At 54.5% G+C, this 11801-nt stretch overlaps 1 protein-coding gene across 2 annotated transcripts in view; it reads right to left on the bottom strand.

The window, feature by feature from the left end:
• Nucleotides 1-10848, bottom strand: part of OPRD1 (opioid receptor, delta 1) — a 30929-nt gene extending 20081 nt beyond the window's left edge. Inside the window, exon 1 of one of the 2 annotated variants that reach the window (XM_004678699.2) lies at nt 10435-10848. In XM_004678699.2, coding sequence (XP_004678756.1) covers nt 10435-10661 — 227 coding nt within the window. In that variant the 5' untranslated portion in view covers nt 10662-10848. Of the gene's footprint in view, nt 1-8863; nt 8921-10434 lie in introns of those variants that run through there. The other variant, XM_012722158.1, reaches the window with a different exon arrangement.
• Nucleotides 10849-11801: the final 953 nt, after the last annotated feature.

The following is an 11801-nucleotide window of genomic DNA, read 5'->3' as shown; positions in this document are numbered from 1 at the left end:
AAAAAAAATTATTTATTTATGCTTCCAAGAACTGGGGTACAGGCTAGAGGTGTTGGGGGGCAGTGAGAGGATTTACCAGAGACAGAGTGGGGAGCAGAACAGGCAGATGGACTGAAATACACTGCTGAGCAGCAGGCGGGTCAGAAGAGGTCTGCTGCGCCCTGTGGGTCAGCTCCCTGGCTGGGGATTGAACTCGTGCTGAGGTCGCTGTGGACAGCTTCAGCGCTGTGCTTTAACCTGCTGCACCGATAGGGAGGGCCTCGCCTGAGTTTCTAGCCTGCCAACCTGTCCTACAAATTTCAGGCTCGCCTAGCCAGACCCCACAATCACGTAAGCAGATGAATGCAAATATAACCACGGGGGCTTTGCTCTCCCGTTGCAACCCCCCTGACAGAGCCGAAAGCCCATGTTCAAGGCTTTTCTCAATCTTCTTAGCTGGCAAGAGAACACACCCCACGTGCACGTGGAGTTGTTGTTGTAGGGGGTCAAGTGTGATGAGCGGTGGCGTGATACCACGGAAAGGGCAGATTCCGCCCTGTCTGCGCCTCAGCTTCATCTGTGAAACAGCACATTAAATTATCCCCACCTCAGAGAAGTGTTGTCAAAATTAAGAGATGTTGCTCATAAGGTCTCCTGTGAGGGATTCCCAAAGTACAAGTTCATTTTGCCACTGTTGCAATTGGTAGAATTGTAACTCTAGAGGCCTCACTACCCCCCCCCCCAGGAAAAAGTTCCAGGACCACAATTCCATCCTTGGGGACCCTGTGGAGATGCTGACCGACCCCCATACCCTCCATCCCAGGGACACTCTGGATATAATGGGCCAGGAGGCCCCGTGCAAAGCACTTTAAACACATCTCTCCTCTGTCTCCCACCAACCCTGGGTGAGTGAGGGAGGTATCAATAGATTCCCATTTTATTCACAGAAGGACACTGTCCAGGAGTATAGGGTGGAGGCTGGATGTTAGCAGGAAGTCCGTTAAGCACCTTGAGGTCTGTGGCCATGCTGGATGGTACTTGTTACAGCAGCTTCTGCTTCACACACACCTGAGTCCCGCTTTTGTTTTATTAATAACTTCTAATTTGAATAACTTTGCAAATAAATCAGCCGCACCATCACCTCTCCCAGCCTCCGGCTGTGTGGAAAAGTCACCTTTCCCCAGTAAGCATCAGGGAGACCACAGGTCTCACCTGCACAAAGACACCAGCTCCGGGACCCTTGGCACATGGAGGTGCCGGGAGCCAGAGGCCGATGTTGCATTTGCCAGCTGTGCCCCTGTGCAAGTGAACCATCATCTCTGAGCCTCAGAGGACTGGCAGGTGACAGTGCTCCTCTGTCAATGAGGCAAGGCATGGCTGCGACCTCACGCAGCGGATAGAACCGCTCAGCCAGCGTTTTCCGAGTTAGTCCTGCTGAGTCGGTATGTCACACTTTGGCTGAACCCTCTCTCACTTGGGATGGCAAGGCCTAAGCGGGGAGAGGTGACTTGGGGCTACCTGTCCCCCCGGCAGGACAGACCCTGGCCATGTACATGGTGTCCACTCCCTCCCCCAGAAGGTTGGAAGATCAGGCCGAGATGCGGGCACTTCCTAATACTCCAGGACAGTGAGTTTAGGTAACCAAGGGAAACAAGTTGTCTCCACCTGTCCCGCAAGCAGCTGGCCTGGCCGGGAGAAGCCGTTTCCCTCCGATGGCGTAGGCCCTGCCCCTGGTTCCCAATGCTGGGAAGCCAGCCAAACAGCAGCATGATCACCAACAATTTCCTGTTACTGGCCAGGCCCTGTGCCGAGGCCACACATCATCTCCCTTGACCTTTACCCTCACTGTTACCTCTGCCCAAAAGTCTTCTTCCCTGCAACAAGCCTGGCCTCAGCTGTGCCCTCCTCTCTGGCCTCCCCGCTTACACCTGCAGTTCTGCCTCTCTCTCCTTCCAGGTCTGTTTTAATTGCCGTTGCTGCTTATGGCCTTGATCTTACATCTGTTTACTGTCTATATTTCCCCAGAATATGGAAATATGTGGGCTCAGGGGTGCTCTTGACCACCGTTGCAGACTAGCACCCTGGTCCTCAGCCGGGCCTGCTGGACGTGTGTCTACCTCAACCCTGCCACGTAGGTGTCTTTGTATCATTCTCATACACAGATGAAGCCTAGTGAGCTGAGCCTGGGGAAGGGGGGCTGCCAGAAAGAAGCAGGTGCCCCTCAGCTGGGTGTGGGGAAGGGGGGCTGCCAGAAAGAAGCAGGTGCCCCTCAAAGAGGTGGGGGAAAGGGGGGCTGCCAGAAAGAAGCAGGTGCCCCTCAAAGAGGTGGGGGAAAGGGGGGCTGCCAGAAAGAAGCAGGTGCCTCTCAAAGAGGTGGGGGAAAGGGGGGCTGCCAGAAAGAAGCAGGTGCCTCTCAAAGAGGTGGCTGCTGGCCCTGCCCCCGGGGAGCCTGGGGCCTCTGGGCCTATATGGCATCAGTGGCATTCAGGTGTGGCTGCCCATGCAGGAACCCATTTCTCATGCACCCAGGTACCACTATATCTGACCACTATATGTGACCACCTTCAGGCCATGTACCCCAAGTGCAGGGAGAAATGCAAGGAGAGGGAGCAGAGGTTCCAGGTTCCAGGCCTGCCTTGGCCACTAAGTCAGAAAACACAGGTCTCCAGACCTCGGTCTCCTACTGTAGATCAAAACTCGACAGAGGACAGGGCAGTGGTTCAGAGTTTGAGCTCTGGGGTCCAAATGCCCTGAATGCAGCTGGACTCAAGTGTTAGGGCATAGTACAGCACTCCTCTGAGCCCCAGGTTTCCTCGTCTGTAAATGGGGGCCTCCCTGGTAGCCTAGGAGTTTAGTCTCAGCACTGTCACCATAAGGACCTGAGTTTCATCCCAGGTTGGCCAGGTTGACCACTCCTGTCTGGCTGTCTCCCCTCAGCAGTGTATTTCAGTCCATCTGCCTGTTCTGTGCTCCACTCTGTCTCTGGTGAATCCTCTCACCTCCCCGCCCCCTCCAACCAACCTCCACCATACCTCTGGCCTACAGTCCAGCTTCTCTATGCCAAAATAAATAAAATGGGGCAGGGGAGGACAACATTTACCTTATAGGGAACTATGGGGATTTCAAAAGATAACATATGTACTTATAGATGCATATATGCGGAATATAATATCTACACATACCATATATGGAACTCAGCATAAATAAGTGTTCAAAAAGAGGATCATCATTATCCATGGTTCTATTTCTTGGGGAAGGGTTACTTCCACACGGGAGGGGAGTCGGGCCATTTCCAATTCTCTGTGTTGTTTGTTGAACAGGGTTTTTTCACCTCACAGGGTTTTGAAGTTTGAGTTCCTTCCATTTCTCAGAAAAGATACAAAAAGCTACAGGAGACAAGATTCTTGCCTCTCTCTCACACTCACATCCCGGCCAGAGACAAAGCCGCTGATTTCTGCAGCTGCACCAGGAGCTGTAAATCAATAGACACAACCCAGGCACCCCATCCCACCCCAAACCCCGTGGCTGGTAATGGGGCCGCTGCAGCCTGCGTGATGGCAAATCGCTAATTTAAGCCAGGCTTTCTGTTCTGCGCCTCGATTATCCTTCTTCCTGTGCACGTTATGATGTGCTGGGTAGCCAATTGGATTTAGCGAACCCAGGGCCTGATGGTAATGAAATCATGGCTTGCCCTTCCTCAGCCCCCTTCCTCACCAAGTCTGGGCATCATCATGCGAGGGGACTCGGGGACCAGCCACTCAGAGCTCAGCTGTCGTGAGGAACCTGAAATCGCTCCTCATCTAGTCTCTGCACAAATCTCCCGTGCCCACCCCTGCCGAGGCTTCTCGGCCCTATTGCATCATCGAGGAGGTTCACTACATTACACAGGGGGCCATGCCTTCCTGGAACACTTTTTTGAAATTTCCTTATAGAAAAAATACAAGATGTACACAAACATTTGTGTTCGAGAATCTTCAGAGGCACTTTTGGCATGAAAATGGAAACAATATAAATCCCTCCTCAAATGCAGATATCAAAAATCTTTTTCCAAGAATATTTGATAACACAAGAACACATGATATCAGGTTACATGGAAAAACAGTTTACAAAATACTTCATAGGGCCCTTGCTGGTGGCACAATGGGTTAAAGTGCAGCACTACAAAGCTGTCCGCAGCCACTTCAGCACAAGTTCAATCCCCAACCAGGACGCTGACCCACATGGCGCAGCAGACCTCTCCTGTCTCTCCCACTGTTCCCCTCAGCAGTGTACTTTGTCAATCTGCCTGTTCTGCTCCCCACTCTGTCTCTGGTGAATCCTCTCACCATCCCTGTATCTCTGGCCTGTACCCCAGTTCTGTATGCAAAAATAAATAAATCTTTTTAAGAAGTATTTCATATAATCATTATTTCAAAGATCTGGATGTCATTGCCACACACGGGGTCAGGAAAAGAGATGGGAAGGGAACACAGCAAAAGGACACAGCTTTTCTCATGTGGAGAGATGATGGTGATGTTTGTTTCTGCTTAAATTTCTCTGTATATCCTGAAATAAATGAACTTTATTGTAGAAGAAGATTTCTAATATTGAGTTGATGAAGTTTCCCTCTAGCACCCACCCAATAATTACAGTTCCTCTGGGCCTCAATACGTGTCGATTGATCAGGTGAATGAGAAACAAGACTCTCTACTTTTCTGAAGTCAGAAAAACAAAGCACTCACACTGAAACTCTACCAAGTGCTTGTGAGGTGCTGACATCTTTCCCATCTGCCACCTACAAGGTTCTGCTAAGCCCCATTTAACAGATGAGAAAACTGAGGCTCAGAGACGTGGCGGGGCGTGAGCCACCTGGTTCACCCTTGCAGGCTGCTGTGTGCAGACAGCAGCTGCCCCCTGCCAGCCTGGTCCTCCCTTCCCTAGCTAGACACGCCCGGCACTCACCTCCTCCTGCCTCTTGTCAGGGCCAGTGTGGCAGCAGCGCAAGTGGCCTGGGAGTCAGAACGACCTGGGTTTGCACCTTTTGGGGTGAGAGGCGCTTGCTCTCTCCAAGCCTTCCCATCCTGGACTGTGACCAGAACCTGCAGCCCGCAGTGCAGGCCGGTCATGCAGCTCAGAGAAGCCCTGGCAGAGGTCTGGGGAGGCTCCCCAGTGCCCTCTGTGACTCCTGCAGCTCACCCGGTGTGTTGGTGAGTCACACACTCTCTGAGGACGAACCTGAGCCGGGCGTGCGGCCGCTCTGGGGCCAGGCCAGGAGGCACAGTGGCAGATCACAGTCCCTGCTTGCTCTCACAGAGGTCGCCTGGCCCAGCCTCCTGCTTCCTGGTAGGGCGACAGCCCTCCATTTGGGAAAGGGGACAGCCGAGGCCAGGGCTTTAGATCACTCAGTTCTTGCACATGGCCTGGAGCTAACCTCTGGTTGCCCCACATCAAAGGCCTTCCCATCCACCCCTGAACCCTCAGTGTCACCAAATCCTTCCTCTTGAATGCCCTTCTGCACAGATTGCTCCAAAGCCCTCTTCCTCTTGACCTGAACCCAAAGCCCCTCATTTCCCAGCATGGCAGCCTTAAGGTGGGACCCAAGAACCTGCCCAGACTCAGCTGCCACTGTGAGACCAGAACTGGCGCCTCGGCATGGCCTCTGGCCCCTCCTACAGCCATACCACAGTCCTCCTCTCCTCTCACCCCCTGGAGCAGCTCAGCTGCTGACCGGGGCCCCGGGGAGTTCCTCCAACAATCAGGAATTGTGGAAGGCAGAGACCTGTCGTGCAGGCTTCCCCACAGACTCCTGGGCCTCGCCCAAGCTCACACACAGGAAGCCCTGGACAGCCCTGGTGAGGACATCTGCTCACAGGCCTTTTCTGCTCTGTGCCTGCAGCTTTTCACCACTGCAGCCTCGCCAGCCCCTGGACCCTCAGACCAGCCTCGCCAAATTCCCTTCCCTCTGCAGCTCTCCACCCTCTGAGCTTTCCTTTGCTTGCGCTGTTCCCTCTGCCTGGAATGCTCACTCCTGTTGCTCCATGGAGCCAACCACTGCTCCCCCTTCACCACTCATCCCTGCCGAGGCTCCCCCCCATCATCAGGAAGCTACAGTCCTCCCTGAAGCTAGCAGGATCCTAGGGGCTAGGCTGGGGCAGAGGCTCTGCTGAGGCTTGGCTGAGAGTCTGGGCACCGAGGGCTGAGGCAGGGTGGGCCTGGCAGGGGCAGCAGCAGCCAAGTTATGGACCAGGCAGGTAGGACATAGGAATGGCCCAAGGCTGAGATGCGGACCATCAGGCCACACTCCCTGCCCAGGCTCCCTGCCTGGAGCAGCTGCTAGTAATCAGCACCTGGCATGCACTGAGAACCTACTATGTGCCAGGTGTGGTGCTACAGCCTTTCCATGGTGTAACTCACTGAGTGTGCCCCAATTTTACCAATGCAGAAATAAGGCTAGGAGAGTGAGCTATCTGCCCAAAGCCACCATGAGGACCGACAGGTGGAATAGAGACCAGGCGCTGCCTGACCGTTAGGCGTGACCTTTTGCACCACACTGTCACTCTCCTGGTCTAGAGGTCCTGGGACCGTGGAGACCCCACCAAGGGTGACAGGGGGAGAAGAATAAAAAGCCAAGAGGCTCATGCTGGGCTTCCAAAGACAACAAGAAAGGACTCAGAGCCTCCAATCATAAAGCTGAAACCAGGTCCAGGGAGTAGAGGCAAGGAGCTAGGGAAGGCCGTGGCAAGACAGAGGTCAGCCAGGAAAGCACTGACTCCACTGGGCTCAGACTCTGGGCAGGCAAACCAGGACACTCGAGACCATGGAGGGAGGAAGCTGGGGGTGCTTCACTTAGTCCCCATGTCCACTCTGCCCAGTGGGGCTGCCAGTGGGGACTCTGAGATGCCAGCTCTGTTTGGAACAGACACCCAGAAGGAGGGGGGTTCCCAAACCTCTGCACTGTGGACCCACAAGTCACCCCACTGGCTGCCACACTCTCACTGCAGGAGGAGGGAGTGATGGGTGATCTGCTGGGGACCAAATGTCCCCCCAAAACCCTGCGCATGCTTCACAGAAGCCTCAGGAGCTTCAGCGTTTGCTAAGAGCACAATTCCCAGCGGCCTGTCTGGTGCACTGAGGACGAGCTGGCTCTTAGGGTCCATGGAGGAGGAGGAGGAAGTGGCGAGGGTTTCAGGGTTCCATGCTGGTGACTGGGACACTAAGATCCCCGTGTTCTTTCCTCCAGCCTACAACCATGTTTGCTACCCAACTCAGACCCTTCCCTCAGCAATCCTTTGCTGTGCCTGCCTCATCTTCAGCTCTTCAGAGGCCTCCTCTGAATTCTCTGACAAGTAAGACCACTGGGATTCCCAAAGCCCCCATATTCCACACAGCCCTCAGCACACCTACAAACTGAAATGAGCTGATGGATGTCTATTCCTCTACCTTGTGGGACAAGGCTGAGGGCCTGAAGGGTTCAGATAAAACACATGTCTCACTTAACGCTCCCCACCACCCCGGAGGCTTGGCTGTCATCCCACTTTAGAGATGGTGTTGGTGACCCACATGGCACGTCAAGTATATGGTTTTGCAAATCACTAGCAGGCTTTAAGAGTGAGCTTTAAGAATGGCCACAGCAACACCCTGCCTTCCTAACTCAGGTGTCCTCTTCATCTTCCCTTGCAAACCTTCCCCTCACCCCCCACCTCACCACCAAACTGCTTAAGTTCAACAATGACAGGTAGAATTCAGTCATTTGAACATTCATTCATTCAAGCAATCAAATGACTCATTTGTGAGCTGTTTAGGGAACAGTAAAGGGGCCCTTCTTGCCTGGGTTTCCCTCTCCCTGCTGTTCCTGGGACCTTGCCAGCAAAAGCTAAGCACTAGGTAGCTGCCCTGTCCTTAGCCTCCCTCTCAGTGGGGAAGTAGCAAAGTGTCCATCTCCATCAATCCCTGACCCTCAAGGACAGCAGCTGAGCATACATGGGCCAAATAATGGATAGACTCATAGTCCTTTGGTGTCCATCATTCTCTGAAGACAAGAAGGACAGGATTCTTCCTCCTCCTTCCATGCAATTCGGTGTCCCTGATCCCAGGCAATCTGGAAAGTTCTTGACTTGCAGTCATAAAACAAAAGTTCTAGCTCCGGGCCTAGAGCTATCTGTGGGACTGCAGGAGAACAAGTCATTGTGTCTCACTGTCTCTGAGCCACAAGTTCCTCATCTGTAAAATGGGAGTGATAATGGTGAGGTTTCTAATGCCCCTCCCACAGGCTTGTAAGCCAGGATGAGGCCATTCAGATCCAGAGAAACAGCTATCACATAGATGGCGGGCTAGGGAAATGCCTTAGGAGCAAAGGAGCCTACTGGGACCAGCTGCGCTACTTGCAGGATGCATTGACAACGCAATTGCAGAGTGATGATTGGGGGCATCCCCAGCAGAGGAGCCCAGAGCCTGCCTTGAGTGGACCCTCAGAAGTGAGAGGCCCTCCCCTGTCTCAAAGATAGTGAGAGAGCTGTGTTTCTCAGCCTACCAGCCAGAATGCCTCAGGGAAGAAGATGTACTAGAACTGAACAGATGTTCAGCTCTCCCCAGACTTGAGCATCTTACCCTAGGGAGTGTAAGGCCGGAAACCTGGAGGTCTCAGAATCACAGCCACTCTCAGACCCACCCAAGGACCAACCCCCTGCACTCTCCCGTCTTTAACAGGTACCAGATTCTGAAGGATCTGGAAAATTCCTTCTCTTCATTACATGGCCAGTTTCCATTTATTGAATCCAGGCACCAAGCCAAATGTATTATTTGTGCTCTCTCATTGACACCTTGTGAAAAGCCTGTCCTAGAACATTTGATTATCACCCCATTCCACAGACGAAGAAACTGAGGTTCAAAGGAGAAAATGACTTACCCAAGTCACAGAGCCAGTATGTGGCAGTGCTGAGATTAACGCTCCAGTTGGGACGTCTGAAGCCTGCATTACCCCCAAAGGCAAAATAGGGCAAATCACTGACAAAATTGCAAAGCAAAAATCAATCCTGCCTATGCATTGGGGAATTTTCTCACTGTAGCTGGTGATGAGTCATTGAGAGCATGGGAAAGTCGTGTGCCCCTACTTCCTGGGGGAACAAAGATCCCTAGAGATCAGGATGCCAAAGCTCCCTCAGCACCAACACATCCCACCCAGTGCTCCAGTGTGCTGTGCTCGGCTCTCCAGAGACCCCATACTCCAGGTTCAGACTTCCCAACGGAGGACCCCAAATCTATTCTTCAGGTAAACTGGGGCAGATGAGGGTTGGGGCGCCAGGATTGGCAACCCTAAAGAGACAGGCATCCATGACTAGGCTGAGACTACAGTTCACATCTCCAACTGCTGCATCCACAGCATGGCCCTTGCCCTGCCTGGTGGCACCCGGCCAGCGAGGTTCAGGGCCGCAGCCTCCGTCAACCAGCACAGAGGACACATTTCGACTCACAGCAAATATTAGGGCACCTTTGTTAGAAGGATAGGACTTTTCTTTCAGTCCTTTCGGCTGGTCGCTGAGCTGATGAGGGTCTGGGGCCAGGCTGGGGATGTTCTAGACTCTCTGAGAAGGTCCTAGCACTGTATACAGATACCAGAAGGAATCTCATGTGCTGAGGTGAGAGAACAAAGTCCACTCTGGCACCGGTGAACCACTGCTGCCTTTGGCAGAAGAAAGGACAAGCCTAGGGGGAAGTGGGAGGGAGCACTTGGCCTCTCCGGATCCCATCCAGGCTCCTAACCTGACGACTGCCCCTGGGAAGGCAGAAAAGAGCAGGCTGCCAGCACGCTACACTCATTAGCGTGCGAGCACACACAGACACAGGCTCACACCCACACAAGTGTCCAAAGCCACTCTGGACGCTCTCCTTCCCCTCAGTTCCAGGGACTGGACCAAAAAACAGGTCACATTATCACATCTCATACAGAAAGAATCAGAAATGATAGTGTGGGACAAGTACACAATGCAAGGGCCCCCCAAAAGGATCACCACATGTGACTTGTGTGCAGGGTGCACACACACACACTCCTGTCCCCCCTCCTGCATAGGCAGCTGTGAGGCAGCCATCACCCCAGAGGCCCAGGGTCCCTGGGGCGCCTCAGCCCACCCCTGGTGGCCTCCAGAGGGCCTCACAATACAAAATCACACTCGGAAACTGTGACACACACAACTGTCACCAGACTACCCCATCTAGTAAGATGTCAACAGATGGGCAAATGTTGTCTAGTTACACACACACACACACACAGTCAGTCTCTCCCTCTCTCTCCCTCTCCCTCCCTCTCTATCTCTCCCTATCTCTCTCTCTCTCTCTCTCCTCTTCTCAATGGACGTGCCCTCGGGCTGGGCTCCCGGCGCCCTCTGCAGGAAGCGCGGAGGCCCGGGAAGTCCCGGGTCCGAGGTCAGAGTCCCCGCGGTCCCCATCCACCCCCGGGGCCCCCGTCCACTGCGGACTCACCGGACGATGCCGAACATGACCAGCACGTTGCCCAGCAGCCCCACAGCACACACGGCCGAGTAGAGTGCGGTGATGGCGACAGCCAGGGCGAGGGACGAGGCTCTCCGTGCGCCCGGCGGCCCCGACGCATTGGCGCCGGCGCTGGGGAAGGCGCTGGGGAAAGCGTCCGACTCGTTGGCCAGGAGCAGGGGCTGCGGCTCGGCATCCGCGGAGGGGACCGGCTCCATGGCGGCCGGCTGACCGGAGCTGCGTCCCGCCCCGCCGTGCGCCCTGGGCGCAGAGACCTGGAGCGAGGGACGCGAGAAGGGCCGAGGCCGCGGCCCCGACGCCGCCGGCTGCAGCACGCTGGGCGCCCGCTTCCGCAGCGCCTTCTCTGCCCGCCTCGTCGCCCGCACCGGCTCTGTCCCGCGGCCCCCGCCCGCTCTCCTCGCCGGGAGCGCTCTGAGCCTGGAGCCGCTGCGGGTTTCTCGGACGCGCCCGCCGCGCGCACCACGTGGCCCAGAGGCGGTCGCCAGTCTGCGCCCGCGACCGGGGCGGGTGCTGCACCACGCAGGGAAGTTTCCCACGCCCTCAGGATGCCCCGGGACTCAGCTCCCCTCCCTTTTGCCGCTTTGGAATCAGAAGGACCTAGTAGTGCATCCCACCTCTTGCCCCTGCACGGAAAAGCACGGTGACCTTGAGCAAGTCATTTAACCTCTCTCAACTTCATTTTCCTCACCTGTGAAATAAGAATCATCATACCAGTTCCTTTAAGGGGTTGTAAGGAGATTAACTAGGATGATGCAAGTGCTCAGTGCTGGGCACACATCTGTGCTCATAAATAATGATCATCTTGGGGTACTAGGTACTCGAGGATCAGCTGGTACCCAATAGGGGATGCAGCACCTGGCTTTTGGGGTTCATGCCCCAGTGGAGAAGAGAAGCATTAGTTCCAAGATCACACTGATGAAGATATGGTTGTACCTGGAGGAAAGAAAAGGAAACCGAGGGGCTGCTGACACAGGACCTACAAAATCCTGAGGTCAGGACAACTTCCCTGAGGAAATGACGCTCACAGTGAGATGTGAAGGAACTGACTTAGGAAAGAAGCAAGGGGAGAGTAATTCATACAAAGGAGCCCAGTGTGCAGACCTGTGGTGGTGAGGACCAAAAGGAGGCGATGCGGAGAAGGCAGGGAGTAGGTAGGGGAAGGATGGCATGAATTGGTGGGTCTCAAAGACCCTCTGGACGCTGGAGGAGCAGGTGGCAGGGCACGGCTACCCCGCGTCCTCTCCCTGACCTGACCAGCCCATACCCAGTGCCATTCTCTTTCCTGGGATTCTTGTCCCTCCCAGAACTTTCTCTCTGCAAACCCTTATCCTGTTCCA

Source organism: Condylura cristata, unplaced genomic scaffold (genome assembly GCF_000260355.1).
Source record: "Condylura cristata isolate star-nosed mole 26May11 unplaced genomic scaffold, ConCri1.0 scaffold00008, whole genome shotgun sequence".
Lineage (NCBI taxonomy): Eukaryota > Metazoa > Chordata > Mammalia > Eulipotyphla > Talpidae > Condylura > Condylura cristata.
The sequence above is the reverse complement of the archived record's forward strand: the minus strand, read 5'-3'. Positions and strand labels throughout refer to the sequence as shown.